This window comes from Lissotriton helveticus, chromosome 10 (assembly GCF_964261635.1).
Source record: "Lissotriton helveticus chromosome 10, aLisHel1.1, whole genome shotgun sequence".
In the NCBI taxonomy this organism is placed as follows: domain Eukaryota; kingdom Metazoa; phylum Chordata; class Amphibia; order Caudata; family Salamandridae; genus Lissotriton; species Lissotriton helveticus.
The window spans coordinates 1,033,799,891-1,033,821,518 of record NC_136071.1 but is presented as its reverse complement, the minus strand read 5'-3'; the positions used below and the strand labels follow the sequence as shown (position 1 = coordinate 1,033,821,518).

Below are 21,628 nucleotides of genomic sequence, written 5' to 3'. Positions count from 1 at the left end.
CATGCCCTAAGGGCATGTATATCTGCCACATGGCACTTTTAAAAAAGCACAAAATAGCTTTTATAAAGGTTTTCGATATTTACCACCAACTTGTAGTTGGTGGTAAATAATGAATCCTGAATGCAAGAAGGCACTCACTCGAGTGCCTCCTACATAGCTTTTTGGATTCGGTAATTACCGATTCCTTAAAATAAGGCATCGGTATTTTACCGATATCGAATCCTTAAACCTGCATCCTACATCTCAAACCATAAATACCGATCGGTAACGGCTGAAATTCGGTAATTTCGGCCGTTACCGACCGATATTGGGCTACCTACATATGCCCCAATATGCTTTTTATTACTTTGCTTGGAACAAACTTGGATATGCTGGACTTCCCCACGTTCACAGATCTATATATAAAAATATATTTTCCAGTTATATTTAAATCAGAGTTTCCATAGGAAGGGCATATTTTGTTTTCTTAATAACTTTGATACTGTTTGATGAATATCCACCAAACTTTTATCCACTTTGGTGCATGCATGGGCATTTTTGTGCTAATCTGACAAACAGAGGCTAAGAAAAACGGGATCCCAAAAGTGTGATTTCCCATAGAAAAGTTTGCTATCTGATATAGTGAAAACAGCTGAACAAATTCACAACAAATTTGGCAAAAAGTTCGAACTTTTCTCTGAAAGCGTGCTTTTTTTGTGGTTTGGTGTGAATCTGTTCGTTTTAAAACGGTTATTAAACTTTATAATAAATCAGTAGAAATATTTTTTATATTTAATATTGTTGTAAATAATTGTATATATTTACTTCAAATGTGGAGCAACAAAAAATAAATGCTACAGCGTTATGCTCCATCTCATGCTCACAAGATCAAGCGTGCCAGGTAGCAACTAATTAACATAGCCTTTTTCTTCCTTCCAAACAGCATATTTTGTTTCAGTTCAGCATTGGTGGATACAGTCACCCAGCTTGATCTGCTGGATCGAAAAAACATCTATGACGTATGTTAAATGCCTTTCTAAAGCATATAACAGGCTCCGGGCCTTCTGCATGAACACAATAGTGAGCCGTATTTGGTCTCCTGGTCCCAGTTGGAGTTTTTCAATTGTGGGATATACAATGCTATGTAGCTGCTAGAGCCCTGCCCAAATGTGGGCTTTACCTACTAACCACATTCACTCACTGGTTAGTGACTGTCAGTTCTTAGGACGCACTGAGACCACTATAGAAGATAAAGTTGTTCATTTGGAGTTTAGTGGAGGGTAAAGTCCCCCTCGTGCAGGGGGAAAACTCAATGCATGTAAGGGACACAGATATTTTGTTTTTCAGAAATAAACCACCATTTCAAGAATTTAGCATTTGAAAGAGGGGCTCAGGTTGGACATGTAAAGGTTAGCCTAATAAAAAAGTTAAAAATATCTTCACGGTTGGTCCTGCATTACTTGCACAGTATGATATTGCGGTGCTCATGTGGTATGTTCCTGTGGTAAGCCTGCGGTACTGAAATTTAAAAAATGCTGGAACTTGATTGGTTGAGGGTAATTGTTTTTCTATTTTTACTTAACACATAGAAGTGATTCTACCAAGAACCTCTTTTTTGATTTTTTTATTCTGGACTTTTTCTATTTTTTAGGCAATTAACTAAATATAGAACAAAACAGGGCATTAAAACAAACTTTGAGGACAATTTAAAAAATATATATTTTGTACAGGGTGCTTGATGGACAGCCACCTATTTTTTGGATCGAGTAATACAATCAAAACCTATGGTTAAATATCCAGAGTTGAAGTCATTTTCTGGGGCATAATGGACTTGTGTTGGAACCGGATCACCAGGTTGCAAACGGTGCACTGCAACAGAATAAGTAGACACCTCCTTGTCTTCTTGTCATCTCCACTTTGCAGCATTAATCTGCTGTGTATACCATGCATTTGAATGCATTAGCATATCGAAAGTCACAAATGAGTTCTTTTTTCTAGTACCCCTGCCGTACTACTTCTGGCACAATGCAGGTGACCAATTATGCAGACACCACTTTTCTCCAGGTGTTGAAGACCTTCCACACAATTGATTCGGGAGTGGTGATTGGCTGTTGTTCCTCATCACGATGGTCTTCAGGTGCTCCCTGATCTCCGCCTGATGTCATTTTGCAAGTGTTGGAACTGGAGTTTATGGTTGGCAGAGGTATGCATCTTGACCAAGCAGGACCCACCACTCTAGTCAGGGTAAGCTAGATACACACTCAAAATAACCTGTGCTCACCCAATGGTGGGCTTGGCACAGAGCAGTCAGGCAGCAGTCAGCATTTGTAAAGTATTTGTGCAACACACACATACAGTAAAACAATGAAAACTAAAAAAAAAGACTCCACACAGGTTTACAAAAATAGACAATGTGTTTATTAGTAAATCATGACCTAAGTGACAAAAATCCAATAAGTATAACTGGAATTATAATTTTTCCAAGATGAAATCAAAATGTAGTGCTGAGAGGCAAATAGTGCTATGGGGTTACTTGAGGTTGCGCCGGACTGGGTTAATTCCAAAGTTCAGACTAACCATGATGGAGAGCAGACGGTTACAGTACTCATGCACGTCCCGCTGAAAAAGTATCATGGATGGCGGAAGCGTCAACGTCAAAGACTCGATGCGTCGCTTCTTATCTGCCCAGATGTTGTAGGTTTCATTGATGAACCGTTTTACAATGCAGGCGCTGCGTCATCGTGGGGCGGTACTGTTTGCTGGCGTTGAACAGATCAGTCCATCGAAACAATGGCATCGATCAGCTCCTGCATTGTCGTCGAAGGACAATGCATCGGTTCCGATCAGTGCAAAGTCGTCGCTGCGTTAATTTTAGTGGTTGTTCACAGAAGAAGCTCACTTTCATAGTCCCAGGACTAGATTGGCACAATTTGACAGGGTAGTACTCACTGGTGGCAGAGTCCAGGTGCTGTTGCAGGGTTCAAGGAAGTCTTTGCTGGCCCTGAGACTTCAGCACAGAGGGCAAGCCAGCAAACCCTTGGAGTCACTCTGGGTTAAAGTGAGATGGGTCCAGTCTTTGTCCTCAGCAGAGCAGATCTCACCAGGCATCAGGGCAGCACAGCAAAGCAGAAAAGTAGTTCTTGCAGAGCAGCAGCCATGCAGCGTGGCAATCCTTGTAGCACAGCAGCTTTTACTCCTGGCAGAGTTCTTCACAGGTCCAGTAGCTTACTGTCTTGGAAGGGTTAGAGGCCCAGTACGTATACCCAGTTGTGCCTTAGACACGGGTTGACTTTAAAGCAGGCCCTTGAAGTTGCCAGGTACCCCTTTCTTCCCAGCCCCCAGCCCTGGCTTCAAACTATCAGTAGAGGGTAACCAGCCTTTTGTGTGGGAAACAGAACACTGCCTATTCAGGTCTGTCAGCTCCCCTCTCTTTTCCTGCACAGGAGGAGCTGTCAAAAAGCAGATGAGTTCTCTGTCACACTCACACTTCCTGTGTTTGTAGCTGGACAGAGGAAATGCACAAAGTTTAGCTATCACCTACCCCAGACATGTATTAGAAACAGGCTGCACGGCACACAGAGCAGTAAGAGCAGAGAAATATCCACTTTCTAAAAGTGGCATTTCTAAAACAGTATTGTTAAATCTAACTTTACCAGTAAAGTGTTTATCATTACTATTGAAAAGATATGAAACATAAAAACATGAGGCAGCTACTCCTTTCTGATCAGGAATAACCACTTAAAAGTGTATATGGTAATTACCAATGCTAAACTATGAGAGGAGTAGGCCTCAGAGTAGTGAAAAACGGATTTGGGTGTTTGTCGCTACCAGGACATGCAAAATTGAAAAGTACATGTCCTACTTTTATTTACACAGTACCCTGCCCTTAGGGCTACCTAGCGCCTACCGTAGGGGTGACTTTTGTGTAATAGAATGTATGTTTAACCCTTTGCATGCTGATGACGGAACCGCTCCGTCATCAGCTGCGGGTGCGCTGCACTGTCATGGCCCGCTCGCCGCTCATGCGCGGCGTGAATTCCGCGCCTGCGCTGAGCATTCTATTGAGCGGGGCGGGCCATGACGGAACCGCTCCGTCACAAGCACAGCCCAACCGACGCTGGTGACGGAGCGGTTCCGTCACCAGCATGCGCCCGCCGCATTTCCGCCCCGCCCCCTTAGCACTGCGGCGGAATAGCCGCCGCAGTGAAGAGGTTAAGGCTTGGCAAGTGGTTTTAAATGTGAAGTCGAAGTGACAGTAAACTGCTCACACAGACCCTGTAATGGCTGACCTAAGATAGGCTTCAAAGGCTACTTGTGTGGGTGGCACAATTAGTGCTGCAGGCCCACTAGAAGCATTTAAGTTACAGGCCCTGGGTATATTGTATAGAACTTTACAAGACACTTACAGCTAAACTAAATATGTCAATTGTGTATATGCCAATGTCACCATGTTTAGGGGACATGTAAATGCACTTTAGCACTGGTCAGCAGTGGTAAAGTGGTCAGAGTCCTAAATCCAACAAAACAAATTCAGCAGAAAGAGGAGGAAGAAGGCAAAAGGATTGGGGAGACCCTTTAGAGAGGTACATTTTCCAACAGCAATTTATTTTTGGTCTAATCCAAAAAGTTACTCAAAAGAGCAGGACTTACAGGAATATATTTGTGTCATTTGTATTTATGGCAAAAACTGATAGAAAATTGAAAGAATGCAATCTGCACATAAACACAGCACAAGTGGGCATAGTTATGTTTACTTGTGTTAGCATTATAAAGCCAAGACTATTGGCTATGCCAGTGCTAGTCTTTTGGTGTGCCAAGTACATAGAGGTGGCCTGGTGACAATATTAAGTGATCTACAAAACACGGAGGGGCAGATTTTAAAGCCCCTTGCGCAACTTTTGCCATGTTAAAAGTGACGCAAAAGTGGTGCAAGCGGATTGTAAATCTGCCCCGGATTGCTTAAGACTCCATATTGACATTTCTTTTCCTTGCGTATTTTGCTGCCTTGCACTTCCTTGCAGCAGGGAGGCGTTCCCTGGGTGGAGTGAGGGTATTCCCACGCATCCATCCATGGATTTTGGCACATTCTTAGATTTCCAAAGATGTAAACCTAGGAGTGAATCAAAATGGTACACCTCCCCACGAGAGAATTCAATAGACGTGGGTTAGAACACTCTGTAAGAGACCATGATGACGATAGTGGGTGAGTAGGTATATCAAGTCTGTAAAAGTACGAATGTATTATGCAATGTGACAATCTAAAGTGTTTTATTGTAGCACGGATATATGACTGACCAATGTTTAATAAAAAGATGAATAAAAAAAAATGGTACACCTCCCAGACCCAGGCATAACCAGGAGAAATATAAAAATGTCTTCTTGTTACTTCCTTTGTCTATGTGTGATGCATTCAGCATCACACACAGAAAAAGGAAAAGTCCTTCAAGGATTGTTTGTGTGCAGGAAGATGTCCGTTCCTTCCCATAACAATCTTGTGCTAATGCAGGCACCCTTGGACTATGGTACAAGGGTGTCAGCATTTGCACTAAGCAGCCCACAGAGCACCACCGCAGGGAGCGAGCATCAAAGCATCATCATGTCTTCATAGATATGGCACATTTGTGCTCTCTCGCAGTCAAGCAACGGAGTGCAGCAAGTTGTGTTGCTGCAATGCGTGACTTCTTAGTAAATCTGCCCCCTGGTTACAAAGTATTTGAGAGAAACAATCTTATCAGGTTAGCATTTACATTCAAAATGCTTGCAAGTTATGGGCACCGGCTAAAACTAGAGAAAAACATACAATTGCATAGCTATGAGAAAGGGAGATAACTGTGACTTAAGGAGGTTAATGACAATCTGGAACACCGCAAGACTTCACGTGAATGCACACAGATTTTGCACAGCTCTAATTATGGGCTTACTTCAACTGCTTGAGAGTACGTTCTTGCACCAACACCATTCGTTTTGCCTTTAGTTTTGACATACAGTTTGCCAATTGTGCTCCATATATTTATTGTCCCGCTGATATTCTTAGATACATTTGTATATCTAAATGTTTAGCTTTATGTCTACATTAATGAGTGGGTTTATGGATTTCGTAATTCACAAATGTTTCCAAGCGTAGAGTTACAGCTTTCCAAGAGTACTCCTGGTAAACATATAGGAAATTCAATTTAAGTTCATGTGAAGCCATTTACGTATCTGCAGTTGTACAACACAATTTATAATTCCCCTCCCATTTGTCACTTCATACTGGTTTTCATCCTCCAATAACTCGGTGGTCGATTGTATTGTAAGTGTTTCCTTTGTTTTGCTGCCATCTAGCGGCCACTATCGTATATTGCAAGATAACGACGGCTGTCAAATACCAGCATGGGTTAAATGGATTTTCACTCTCTGATTCTTCATCCACCTTTCTATTAATTCTTTTTGGGTCTTGCGTTATACATGACATTTTGATTTTCCTAAACATTTCTCTATAATATACTTACAGAGATGTCTGCCAGCAAACTTTGGGGCATATTAACAAGAACCTCGGTAAAATTATCGCTGTTTTAGTGGCAGGGAACTGCCGCTAAAACGGCGATAATGGGCTTGCTAATATGCGTTATAGAACTCCAATAGAAACCCAGGTTAGATGTCCTGCACATCTAACCTGGGCTTTTAATGGAATTCTATAAAGCATATTAGCAAGCCCATTATCGCCGTTTTAGCGGCAGTTTCCTGCGGCTAAAACTACAATAATTTTACCGATGTTCTTGCTAATATGCCCCCTTATCCTTTGGTTTGTTATTGTGCCATTCACATTTCTCTTCTGCCCACAATATACAGAATGAGAGACAGTGAGTCAGCACTCTTCAACCATTGGCTAACTTCACTTTGAGTGACTTCCATTCTTCCGGATCACAAAGAGGACATCCACATGCAAAATGGAGTATTTCAAAGATAAGGAAGCCAGGGAAACGGCTGAATGAATGGAGAGGAACCCTGGTGAACAGGACAACATATGTTAAGTTGTGTAACTAAAAACTGAGTGTGATATTCTAAAGAACGTGTGATAATTATCGCAAAATTAGCTTAACGCAACTTTGCACATCGCAGTCTATTGTGGGAAAATAACGCTGTGTTAACGTTGTATTCTCAACACGGCGGTACCATGCGATAGTCTCATGATAATGCGTCAAATGACCGCAATAAAATTACCATGATGGCAAAAAAACATGAAACACGAACGCGAAAAAAAGTTGCGATGTGGCCAACCACGATAAAAAATCAGCGACAACCAGCGACAGGCTTGCTATTCGTCACGTGGAAAAATGCACTATAAAAGCACCCAAAAACACAAACAAAATAATTTAAACTGTGTAGCACCATGGCGGAAGCCAGAGCAAGTACAGTGGATGACCAGAAACCCACAAGCGCCCAGGCGGACCAGCCTGGGATCTTGGGGTAACGGAAGGGCAAGGAGAAGACGAAGAAGCTGACGTTCAGTCCGCAGAAAAACAGGATCATCATCACGGAGGTGATAGAACACCACCAACAACTGTTCGTCACCTCGAACATGTTATTGACAAATAAAAATGCAATATGGCAGTCCATGCTGGACAAGGTGAACTCGCTGACAACCATCAGGCAGCAATGCAGATGAGGTAGTCCAGCGGAAGACCAAGAGATGGACGAGATTGAGGAAATGGTGTCCACAGTCATCAGTGGGGAGACAGTGGCAGGTTTTGGGGGTCCGGACACTGCTCGACAAGACCTGACACAACAGCAACAGGGTGAGTACCGAACAGGGACTGGGGGAGATGAAAACAATGGCACACATGCACAATTAAGTAAAGCACACTGCACACACACAATGACTCTGCATCATGTCCCTGATCCCCTTGGCACACTGCAGCACACATACAAACAGCAAGTAGGCCCCGTCCACTATGGTCACAAAGAGGTCCCTCCCCACACAGCACCAATCTTACAACCAACTCATGCACATGTGTTAAAACCAGCAAAGCTGCATGTCTGTGAGCCACACTGACAATGCAAGTGACACTGCTTGACGAATAGCATAGCTGCAGTCCAATTATCATGACATGGTGCACGCCACGACAGTGAGGTGGGTGAGTGTGGAACACATCCGGAAAGGAGCAGGTCACACTCTGACACATCCATGTGCACAAAAACCCCCTAATGTCAACAACACATCTGCAGATGGGTTCCGCTTGTGGGTAGAAACTGGCCAATCACATCTCGCATAGCAGGAAACCGTGAGATGATAATGTACATGTACAACCTCATATCCATGATGTAGTTCAAATGTCCACTGTCCCGTGTCAGTCAGCTTCTCCCAAACAGTCACAATGTACATTGTCATGCAGTCTGTATGTAAACTTGAAAAATGCATCAACATACATGTCAACACAGTGTTAACATGCCTCTCCCCTTCCCATTGCAGAGGGACAACCTACACCTCCTGCAGAGCAGACCAGACAACTCATCAGTGATGATGAAGAGGACCTCCACACCTTCGACACTGACGCCCTATAACAGCTCATGGAAAGTTACGGCAACCCACCTCCAGGAGCAGGGCAGCCCAGCTGCATCGAGGAGACTTCGCCCCTGCACAGACCACACAGCAGGAAGCACACACCACCACAGCTTGCTCCCAGCAACTCACCGAAGAACACATCACATTCCAAGGCCAGGTGTTAGACTTCTAGAAGGAGGTGGCTGAACAGGTGCGGGTGGGGTTCGAGCACATGGCAGCCAAACTAGATGACATACGTGGGTATCTAAGTCACATCAGGGACCACTTATACTCCCTAACAGGCACCCACAGTTCACTCCATGATGTCCAACAATCCATGCCCGACATCGTTGGAGTCATGCTTCAGAGAGGAGAACAACTGTCTAGTAAGAGTGGCCTCAGTGATGTCAGCTGAGAGTTGGCATAGATGCTGAAGATAATGGAGAACATGGAGCGGATACATGCGGAAAGAATGGCTGGCATGGGTGCACACCAGTGAAAAGTTGTTAGTATCTTCCATCCCCTCCAGATCCTCATTGCATTGCTGCCACTACGACAGTCCCTGAAGAATGCTGCTGGTAATTCTACACACACATCTCCGGCCCCTGATGTGTCAGTTGGACACAGTGCTGTAGACCAAACATCAGCACCCACATGTCAGACGGATGACATAGAGGATAACGATGCAGGTGATTCTACCTGTGTATTAAGAAGAAGCCAGTAGCAATCTTCTCCACTATATGCCCTGTTTTAGCTTAGTTCTGCCCTCTGCATCTTGCCCTGTAACAACACCTCCCACTGTCCCCCGAAACACTCTGTGACCACTCACCTTGGACCTCGACATGGACTGACATATTTTGTTTGCTTAGCAATGGCACAGCAATCCGACTGCGGACTGCACTCTTCCTCGTCCGATGTACTTGTCAATCCCTAAATTACTCTGGCTGGCCCTCCACTGGGCTACAATGTAATGTGGGGTTTGCATGACCATGTACTGCTCCAGCTCCGACACTCCACCGAATGTGAATAAATCATTCAAATTCACACAGATGTGTCATGCCCATAATCGATCAAGTAGGAAAGTATGGATGAATGTAAGGACATTGATCGCACAAAAAGGTACACCCTGGGAAATGAAAGCAATGCGCACGAGTGACCTTGATCCACATAGGCAGTGAGATGACTGGGAATGTGTGCACTAGCTGTGGCCTAATTGCTCTGGAACAGCAATCGGGCAATTTCACAACTTTGCCCCACGCAATGTTAGAAATAGGGCTGTGTGTATGAAATGTCAAAGTCGCTGGAAGGCCTAAAGTAGTGTCCCTCATAACATTTGACAACAGAACTTCTCTTTGCATATCTACTCACACTCAACTGGGTGGACATAGCCTGTAGTGATAGATCACATTGACCCACAGAACAAGAAGTTGGACACCATACTCACATTGATGAGGACACATAAGAGCACAGGTCTATCAACAACCATCCCAACCGTGTCTGGCTCACAGAGGTGGAGCTGACAATAGGGACTCACCCCTAAGTGAAATGTGTCAGCCAGTCCCTCACTGTGTATGGACAATGCTCATTGAGGCACACGATTTGTCATTCTAATCAACACTCATCACAGTTGAACACTAGTGAAGTTGCGTAGACTTAATTAGCATGTGCGTGTCAGTACAGGCAAGACAAGGGCCACACCATGCAGACCAATGCATCAGACACTAACAGGCAGCATTCGGTCACGGTACAGTTCCACGTGAAAGGCGTTGTGCATGTGCCCGGGAGGTTCTGCCATTGCGTTGGTGGCTCTCGTAGAACAGGCACTCTTCTGTCCTGCGGAAGTTATGTGGATCATGTGCCACAGCTCAGAGCAATGAGTCGTATGTGTGTGCAATGTGTGGACATATGGGTTGTTGTGCACGTAAATGTCAAGGGCATTCCATGCAAGAGTACCTCAAACAAGGACGTGTGTGTGTGGGATGTGGATATGTTGGTCTTTCATTGGCACTGCGCGTAGTGTGGGAATCATCATCTGCTATGGTATCTCTCTCAGGGGGTGCCTCCCGCATGCAAGACCTAGGTTGGAGGAGCAGAAGTCCTTTTGCCTTATGTATTGAGTCAAAGGATCTTTCATCCCCAATGTTAGTCTGACTACCGCTTGCATTCTGGAAATGTGATGTGGCTTTCGCACTGCAATTGAGTCTAGGCCTTAGACTTATGGTGCACCAATAGCAATACACACACAACAGTTGGCATGCATGAGCCAAAAGCCCGATCGGTCTTGCGCTCCTTGTACAATCCCTTTGTGCATGGCCGCCCTCCGGGTGCATGCAACATTGCAAATTGTCGATTGCATGCCATGTGGTGCCGACACTAAAACAGAGACACATACATTAGTTGGTTTCGTGTCCAGCCCAGAAATAAACCGCACCCAGAGCCCAGGGATAATTATTCACACCCCGACGCTTGCCTGGTGTATGCAGACTCAGCCCACTCGGCGTACGTATAAAGGGGGGGAATGACAACGCTACATGTCCCAGTTCTTCCCCACTGCCGTAGGTGACATGGCTGCATCCGCCTGACATATCGTGAGACTCAATCATAAAGGGTCCCTGGCTTATGTTGCACAGAGTTGGTGGCCACTGGATACACTGTGGCCGGCATGGGCCTACCGACACAGAACAGTGACTTTCGGTGCACTGAGGTAGGGGCACCTTAAGTGCTGAGCGGGTGTGCAGCCTGCGATAATGCGCCATCCTGGCGGTCCGGACTGGGAAGAAATTGTGTGAGCCTGCTGGACTGCAGTATAGGCCTGAGCCAGCAGGCAGCGTGGGCCTACTGCCACTTGCCGTTGCCTCGCAGTTCACAGAGTTAGTGGCACCTAAAGAGCTGAGCGGGTGTACAGCCTGCGATGATGCTGTGTGCACTGATATGATCTCTGCCATTGTAAAAACAAGACCCAGAATCACGTGTGTGACCTGGTGGCCCGTGGTGCAGGGCTGCATGATGTGGAGACTGCCAAGGTCTTGGGCCCGGGCTTGGAGCTTGCACCAGCACGTGGTGGGCCCTCTTGGAGACACGCCAGTGGCGGAAGGTGAGCAGTGAGGCCAGTGTGAGAAGGGGTGGGCAATCACCACTGGGCAGCGGGAGGGGCTGGGGTGTAGCAGCCTGTGTGCACAGGGGTGGGCAAGCGATTATGGCATGTGCAATGATATGAACTCTGCCATTCATAAATCTGGACTCTGGTTCAGATAAGGGACCTTGTGGACTGCAGTGTATATCGGCACGTGGTTGGAGACACACCAGCGGCAGCAGGTGAGTAGTGAGGCCTGGGTCCGCAGTGTCGGCACTCTCTCTCCCTCTCACTCTCCTCCTTTCACTGTCTCTCTCTCTCCCTCGCTCTCCCTCTCTTTCTCTCTCCCTCTCTTTCTCTCTCTCTCTCTTGCTCTCTCTTTCTCTCTCTTCCTCTCTCTCTCCCTCTCTTCCTTTCACTCTCTCTCTCTCCCTTACTTGCTCTCTCTCTTTCTCTCTCTCTCTGTTCTTTGATGAGTGCATGACACACCTTCTTATCTTGAATTTTGTCTTGCAAGCTGTGACTTACAGATTGTCCAGAGAGTAGACCCGCCATGACTCTTCCAAATATTTGTTTTGAGTTTAATTCGAATAAAATAATTTGTTTGGCAATTCAAAGATGAATGAATGATTCTTCTTTTTCTGACCACACATGAATGTTAATTTTTGTAATTGTGCGACATTAGGTGCATCGTTTTGTTCATGATTTCGTAAAGTTGATGTTAAATATCTTTGTCGGGGGGTGGGGATGCCCTGGGTAGGGCCTAGGGTGGGGGGCTGGAGGGGGGGTGTTGTGGCCCTCTTGGGTGTCCGAGCTGCATGATCAGTAGCTACATGGCATCTGTTGTTCTTCTGGTGTGGCTGTGGCCTGGGTTCCCATTTCTGGTGCAGGTTATAATCCAACTTAATACCAGGAAAGAGCAGGTGTTAATTCCCTGCTTCTAACGCATCTTATCGCATGTTTTGTGATCTTATCGCCGATCTAGCTGGTCATTGAGAATGTTGTGGACCGGTGTTTTCGCTGCTTTTTGCACAGGAACGCCAACACTGCATCTCATTAGCGTTAGTTGCCCGAGTCATCCGTGGCAATGTTTTTTGCAGCTGCTATCGCAGGAAAACTGGCAATGTCGGCTGTTAGCACCAGCTTGTGAATAGGGCAATGCATCTATTGCCACTTTGGCTGCGATAAAGTGCCGCTAACTCAGCGATAAGTCCTTGAGAATATGCCCCCGTATGCTTTATTCAGAAACTGCACTATGTAGTATGTTTTTAGTCCTACAAAGTGCTATTCAAAACCTGCACTTGCGCAGTAACTAATGCTTTTGTGGTATCTTACACGTGAAACTTACAGTTTAGTGGTAATGTACACTGTTGCAGAAGCTTACACACGTAAGTTACACTTTCATAGTAACACACATATGCAAATGACACCTTTTTAGGAACTTACACTTTTGTAGTAAGTCTAGCACTGCACATGGCCAACCAATGGCACTGCAACATACTCCCATAGAAAATAATGGCATTAGCAACTTAAAATAAAGCCTATTATAATAATAATAATAATCCACATTTGTAAAGCGCACAATCACCCGTTAGGGTCTCTAGGCGCTGGGGGCCGTCGGGAAGATTAAGTAAGCTATTGCCCAGAGTCACATGGTGCTGGGCTAACCTGCCGCCGGCGCTGGGGATCGAACCGTGATCCCCAGATTCCAGCGTCAGTCGCCCTGGCCGCGGCGCCACACCTCTCCCCGGAAAATTATATTAAATTAAAGCACATCATTTAAAACAGTTAAGCATACAAAATAAATATAAATTAATGTTAAAAAAAATATATAAAATGTACATATGTATTATATAAAAATGAGTAACCTATTGTGAATTAAAAAAAGAATGAAACATTAACATTTTAATTTTTTTAAAAACTGCTTGCATTTTTATTAATTCCTTACATCATGTTTAATAAGTATAAATGCACATTCTTTTTTTTCATCAGGTGGGTATTTCTTTTTTAATTAAAATTTCAGAAAAATTATTGTCTTTTATTTTAATATATTTCAATGTATTAAAGTTTACTCAAAATGCATGTAATAGTGCTGTACCATTACTCAATGTTACTCTACATCTAAAATAAATATATTCAATACATTTCCATTAATAGTCAATACAAAATAATATTTATTTTCAAGTTAAACAATTGTTAGAAGTGTTCCATATATTTTGCCATGCAGAGATCTCTGACCAGACTGCAGAGTATTCCTTGTTTTCTATTTTGTTGAACAAAAGCATAAGTTACTAAAAAAGTGTAGTTTGTGAATATCAAAATATAGTAAAGTCACTCAAAACTGTAAACATACTCAAAGTGTAAGTTACCATTTTGAAACAGGCCCAGACCTGTAAAAGTGAAACCCTATTTCTTGAGTAAAGACCTACACTCCTCAAGGTACAAGAGAAATACTAGCACTTTATGGTCCCTGATTATGAACAAGCTACTCATGAACTGGTTTGCTCACCCGCTAAGACTAGCACATTGTGCTACAGTCTGGCTACTTTTATGTCTGGCTGACAGCACAGCTGTTTGCAACGTTATGATAATAGAAAAAGAGAATTGATGAAAGATTGGCTTTGGCTCCACCAGCATGTTGTTTGGTATGAGTACAGCATTTGATTGAGCAGAGGTTGTGTGTTTCCATTGAAAGAGTGCTTATATTGCATTGTATGCCTTGATGGAAATCTTATTCTCGATAAAGCATGATAGAGATGTTATGGTGTCAATTCAGAAATCAAGGCTGTAGATCTGATCCATTTATTATTTAAAGTAACAACTAAAACAGTAGGCCTAGTATGTTTATGTGAAAAGAATATGTCAAAGCAAATACACATTACAGGATGAAATGTGATTTCAGTATATTAAAGCTATATTAGGATATTCTGTTATACAGAATCTCACAGGTTACCATTATAGGCTAGTGTTTTGACCTTGGTAACCCCCTCTGACCAACCCTGGTGGTAGAAGATGTGCAATGTTATAATTGTTGTAAGAAAGATTGATTGCATTTTGTTTTGCTGACTCTAATTTTGTATATATTTGTAATGTTACCACTGCATGCCTGATGGTTGCCCTGTTTAAATGATTATGCTCTGTACAATAGGGCTCAGTTGCTTAGAATTACCAACCATTATTAAAGAGCTGACTGCTTCAGTAGGAACAATTATGTTGGTACCATAGGTCTGATCTATTATGAAAAGTTATAACAAAGGCAGTAGGCTTGACTTATTTATTGTAAAAAGCATTTTGAAACCAATATGCTTTTTAGGCTAGATTGTTATAACACTATGTTAACGCTTGTAAAGATGTATCTTTCCATGGGAGCTCACTCATTGCTGTAGTAGGTGATTGTTTTTAGTTCATTGCCTACTCTGACAAACCCCTGGGTCAAAGACTTGTACAGTTATAATCCTTGTTCAGCCCTCTTAAGAGGGTTGTATTTTGTTTTGCAGGCTCTAATATTGTATATTTTTTAAATCTTATAACTTATGGTTTCTCTGTGAGAAACCATATGCTTAGTAAGGTAGGCCTGAGTTATTTATGGTGACAAGTCAATGATGTAGGCCATGGGCCTTTTTGATTCATTGGGAAAATTATGTGCAATGCCACAAGTCTGATCTTTTATGACAAGGGCAGTAGTCCTGGCTTATTCATTGTGAAAAACATGTGTTAAATACCTAATAAGTGAATGGTTATTAAACTGTTTTCAACTCTGTAGACAGATATTTTGTTACATGAAATTTCATAGTTGTCCATAGTAGTGAAGTGTTTTGCTGGTGATTGCCAGCTCTAACATACCAAGCAATAGAACATGTGCACTGTCATAGTCCTTGTCAGGTCCTTTTAGGATAGTTGTATTTTGTTTTTCCACATATACGTTTATATATTTTTGCAATGTTATGACTGCCTGCCTTACGGTTACCTTGTGGGATAGCTTATGCTAAATACAGTAGGTCCGAGTTTCTTATAATGATAAGTCAATGATAAAGGTTGAATGTCTGAGTTGGTTCAGTGGGAAATGTTATATTAGATGCTAGTAGTAGTCAACGATGCTGGTATTGGTTACCCCCTTTGACAAACACTGGTGGTAGACAATTTGCACCATTAGTTTTCATGTTAGGCCCCATATCAGAGATTGTAAATTGCTTTGCCAACTGTACCTTTGTACATATATGTCTGTTTGCCCCATGGTTGCCTTGTGGGAAACCTCGTCTCAATATAGCAGGTTTGTTATGGTGCTGAGCTAATTTTAAAGGATAGGAAATAGCCCTGATTCGTTCATTGTGAATGTTAGGTCAAATGACAAAGGAATGATCTGTTATGAAAAGTTATTGCATAGCAGTCTTGACTTATTTGTTATGAAAATTATTTTATAGAGTTTTCAGAAATTAGGTTACTGGTTGACTGGGGTGTGAGCCCTGGTCAAGCAGCAACTGCAGTCCTTGCCAGGATAAAGCAAAAGCAAACCCCAACTTTAACTGTGCTCAACATCCTGGTAGCTGGCACAGATGAGATAGCTTTAACTTAGGAGCAACATGTGAAGCATTTGACCAACACTTCAAACAGCAAAACACTGAACACAGCACACAAAATTAACCCACAATAGAGCAGAATTCAACAAATAAAACAGGGCCAAATTGACAAAAATCCAATTAGTAGAACCAAAGATATTGAATTTTAAGGTTTTAGATAAAATAGCGCCAAAAGCACAAAGCGGCAACTGAGGATATCAGGTTACGCCGGACTGGAACACATTCACAAGTTCAGGCTGACTGTGATGGAGTGTGAGCCGGCTACAGGGACACAGTTAGGTCCACTGAACACAGCATATTAAATTCTGCCAGATTCTTTTGCATAGGAGTGGGAAGGCTTGAGGTAGACTGCATTGGGGTGGATTGGAGAGGCAGTGGGTGGATTGGTGTGGGATGAGGTGAGGTGAATTGCAGTGGAGTAGGGTAGATTGGATTGGTCTGGATTGTGGTGAATTGGATTGCTGTGGGGTGGATTGTGATGGATTAGAGTGTGGTGAATTGGAATGGAGTGGGTTGATTAGGGTGAGGTTGATTGGACTGGGGGTGATTTGAGTGGGGCAGATTGGAGTGTGTTAGATTCTTTGGATTTGTAGTGAGGCAGATTGGAGTGGGCGGATTGGAGTGGGCAGATTGTTTGGATTAGTGCAAATTAGAGTGGTGCAGATTATTTTGGATTGGAGTGGGGCCAATTCTTTTTGTAATGGAGGGGGCAAATTGGATTTGGATTGTTTGGAGTGGGGCAGATTGTTTTGGATTAGAATGGGACAGATTGGAGGGGGTGGATTTGAGTGGGGCAGATTGGAGTGTGGCGGATTGGAGTGGGAAGGAATGTTTTGGATTGGAGTGGGGAAGATTGGAGTGAGGTAGTTTGGGGTGTACCACATAATTACGTGTTAAAGCATCATTTCAGAAATTACACATAAAGAATCAATGTCGGTTTGCAATATTTCGAAGTAGATAATCCTCATCTTTTGAGAACAGTGTCCACTATCACAAATAAAAGAAAACATGAGTGTAAAGTGAGAAAAAAAGACTGGGCAAAATAAAATTAAGTTACATTTAGAAAATAAATCTTTGCAATTTTGTGTGTCCTGCTGGGCAAATTTTTGCCAGTGACACGCCTTCTGTTTGCATGACACCAAAAGTTAAAAAAGAACAAAATAGTACCGCAATCATGTAGGGAGCAGCTAACAGGCACTGGTTAAATTGAACTAATCAGTGCTTGGTACCTGCTTCACAGACAGGAATGGAAATTATGTTAGGCCTGCAGTGATGAATTACGATGCTGTTGAGAAGATTGCCATGCAAGGCAACAAATGGGTAAGCAGTGGGTGGGTCTAAGCCCTTTTTGCTAATAACAGTGTTTCACAAGTGAGAAGCATGTGTTAGCACATGCTCTCGATGGCTCGACCGTAAAAACCTGAAAACTGGAGTCTGCACAATGATGCCTATGCTCCAGCTGTCAATTTCTTGCCTTTTCACATCACCTTCTCCCATTTTGTTACAAACTTGAATAAGGAGTTGAGACTGCTGGTAAGTAATTAGTTTTTATAGCTGCAATGTTTCCAGTCTTAACCAATATTACTGGCGCTACAACCTTTAAGATGCTTAATTTACTACACATTTCTCCAAAAATAAGCCCCCTGATACTAACCAGTCAATGGTTTGTGAAAAGTCATGCTCCTCTAATGTGGGCCACTTTTTTGTGTTGCCTGAGTCCATCTTTTATTTCAATCCGACCCTTATTTTGCATTCCTTATTGCTCTATTTGCTAACAAATTTTGCTAGGTCAAACCAGCGGCATTTGCCCCTGGAAAACAGTCTTCTAATCCAGATACAGGAACACCCGTCTCCATTGTACTTCTCCATTCAACAGATGTAAACCCAGAACAGTAATGCAGCGTTGCTTGACTGGGTTACCAATCCCTGCAGTACATGGAGATTCTGGTGCAAAATTACTGCATTTGGAGTTTTTACAGTCTTGAATTAGGACACACCTGATGCCATAGCAGTTTAACACTGTTGTCCATTATGTCTGTTTTATGTAATGGCTTCCTCTGATGTCCGCAGGAATACACATACAGCATGAATATTGTGGGATCTACCGTTACATCACAGCTTCAATTCTTTGGCAGACATTTTATGTATGGACTTGAGTTTATGTTTTCACTTGTGCAATGGGAAACTATGCTCCATTTTTATTTTTGCAACCAGTACTACTACACGATATTTCCTTCTGCATGGTGTTTTTTGTGCAAATTGCTCCTGCCGCCTTTTACAATTGCACAAAACCTGGAATTCACTCGGGTCTGCACAGGATCCGTATCTTTTTTAGCACAAACATCATTTAACCATACTGGTAGAGCAGTGTTCTCCAAAAATCCATGCCACATTTTTAGCATATCCCCATTTAGATATATGTAGTTATCTTAAAAATCTGACATGGATCCGGCTCTCCAGGACCGACTTTGGAGAACAGCAGTAGCAGACATAAAAACATGGCCGCATCTGCACAGAATAAAAAGACCAATGACTGCCAATTACCTGCATGATTCCAAAAACATTCAAACCGCCTTAAAATGCCACATACCAGGCTCGCAAGGTCCGCAGCATTGTGAGTAAGTAAAATCTCACTCTATCAGGCACCCAAATGTTGGCATGTATTTGGAAATGGGTTTCTAAACTTTAACAAAATAGATAGCAACATGCCAGTTCAAAAATACAGAGCATCACAGATCTTCTTCAAAAGCAGTAGGGTGCATTGTGTTTGATTTATATCCTAATCTCTGATTTGCAAATGGACCAGTGTCTCCCTTCGTTTAATTATACTGGAGAGTCAGCCATTTTGCCCGCCAGACGCTTTTAATTTACAGCCTACCGCACTGCAGCAGCGCGCTAGGCCTTCAGCCGTGCAATAAACTGTAGCGCGAGCTTCGCAGGCGTTTTCAATACAGCAGCATCGCCAGTTCACGTGCTTTTGTGTTCTTTGCATCTTTCAGTTGCAAATCAAGCATGCAGTGACGGAAGCCGAGATTCAGAAGCTGAAGAACAAGGTAAGAGAGGAGCTCGAATCATCCACGTTTCAGCAATTTCAGAACGGGAAAACCCCGTGAAACTGGAAAATAACATGTCCATGTCCCGAATACGAAAATGCAGAGGTTTTATTGTGGTTCTTGTATGAAGCAAATGTTTTATTTTATTGGCGCTCTGCACCTGTAGCATGGCGGATGCGCGCATGTAGCACGCAATCCGATTACAAAACTGGGTGATTGCTTGCTGCCTCCCTTCTGTCTGTATTTTATTGGAAATGGTCTCCGCATACATACAGGTTGACTTTCAAGCCGCATCATGTGCTATGAAGATTTACGCATGTTGAAACAGGTGCTGCGAAATCAGCGGTCCGGTATACTCTGTTTACGAATGGCTGCCTTTTACTGTTGTGTGGTGTACATAGGGCCAGAAAGCCAATCTGCTTGTTGCTCCCCCTGGCTGGTTTCATGGAAAGTGAAAGGGCGAGATTTTGATCGATACCTTATATCTATTGATCCAAACCTCGTTCTGGTCGACTGAACCTTTATTGCCTGTCTTGGAAGGAAACAGTACACCTATCTGCAAATTAGTTCACCCAAGAAAGGACTCTACTCTCAAAGATCACGGACAACTTCTAGGTTTCAAAAGTTTATTGTAAAGATATAATGAGCTGCAAATACAAGCATCTCAGAATGAGATTCACGAGATACACAGGTCCAATTACATACATGTGCTCTCGAAAAGCCCTCAGACGAGCAACAGAAATCACTAACACAAGTTCTAAAAATAGCAAAGCTATCAGCATAGACGCATATCTCTCCTTCATTTAGGTTGGAGGAAAACAAACACAGGTTAGGCGTCCCTACCCTGTTCTAGATGGTATCCCTACTTAACCAAATCCCAACCTAACAAAGGTGTCAGCAATGAATGACCCCCAAGGGAAGTCACCCACTCTAAGTCTCTTGGTGAAAACCTAAAGTTCTCCAGTCATGACCCCTCACTGCCTACCCATCCGCTCTCTAAAGGGTCCTCAGGTCTCTGCTCTAACTCCACCCAGGGGTGCTGTCCCTAATACAAAACAGTCAACAACATTTGAGACGCCCCTTGCGAAACGCCTCTCACGTGGTGCAACTTCAGGCTTTTTCCATGATGCTTTGTATTGGGCCTCAGACGTTAGAGTTGACCTTGCTTCTCAGTCTCTTCTCCGGCCCGCTGATACCCCTTAAACATTCCAGAACCCTCCTCCATGTCTGGGCCGTCTACTGAACAGGCCTCTATTCATTCACTTATAATTGGATCCCCCCTTTCCTGTTGCAGACAGATATCTGCCGCCAAGAACCCAACTCTCATAGACTTCTAAAAAAGGCTTGCAACATTTCTCAGCCCAGACATGTACGTGTAAATCAATGCTAAAACATTTCAGGCCTACAATATTTCACATTATGATTATAGCATTCTATTTCTTCATTTAATTAAAGCATGTTAAAACTCTTATTCTATTATTTGGAAAACATTACTCTAAATCATGGCCCATTAATGCAATGACCAAAAACGTTAAACAATCTGTGTCGTGAAAAGAAACACCTTCCCTTTTAGCTCCAGCTCTGGCCCTGAGGCCTACCACGTTCTGCGTTTTACCACAGACCATCTTATATGTTAACAGCTACACGACATAGATTCAAAATAATCACGTCTAATAAAATCATATAATGTCACACATTTCTGTATTAATTCCACTTCTACTTAAATCTCTATATTAGCTATACATTTAGAATATAATTTCAGATACTATTAGCACTCATGGCATTTCTCTTCATGAATTATGCTCTCTATAGGTAAGTGTGATGTACTCATATATTTATATCAGTTTGCGCTCTCTCAGTTCCCCCCTTTGATGACCTCTCGGGGTCATCACTAACATTTAAACTGCAGTTATTGCTGGCATTCTCTGCGCTTCCAGAGCTCTCAGGCTCCTGTACTGATTATCTTGTATGGCAGCCAATCTCTGCAACTGTTCTCTTTGGGCCCTTTCTGACCTTCTTGCTCTGTACCATTTGAATACCCTCACCAATCCCCACAATATTATCCCACAGATCAATATTATGATGATAGGCTTTAGGATATACCAAATAAAGCTTTTGCCTAAGGTGGAAAACCACCCTCCAACTGTACTCATTCCGTGGCCCACCTTTTCCCAGACATTTTCTCTACTCAAGTCTTCGATCTCTTTGTGTATATTAGTTATGTTCTTAATAACTTTCTCAAGGGGTTTTGAAAGGTCTGGAATGTAAGTGCAACATTCCTGAACCTTCAAAGCCTTACAGACTCCGCCCTCTTTTGCTAATAAGACATCTAATGCAAGCCGATTTTGAAGAACCATAGCCCTTATCGATTGCATCTCTCCTTCTACCAGCATTAAGGACTGAGCAGTGCTGGCAGACAACC

The 21,628-nt window shown here is 43.1% G+C and overlaps 1 protein-coding gene across 4 annotated transcripts in view; it reads left to right on the top strand.

Moving 5' to 3' along the window:
• Nucleotides 1–21,628, top strand: part of PPP1R9A (protein phosphatase 1 regulatory subunit 9A) — a 778,883-nt gene that overhangs the window by 522,359 nt on the left and 234,896 nt on the right. For all 4 annotated transcript variants that reach the window (XM_078663735.1, XM_078663734.1, XM_078663733.1 and 1 more), the window contains one exon: nucleotides 19,153–19,206. In XM_078663735.1, the coding sequence (XP_078519861.1) occupies nucleotides 19,153–19,206 (54 nt within the window). The remainder of the gene's footprint in view (nucleotides 1–19,152; nucleotides 19,207–21,628) is intronic.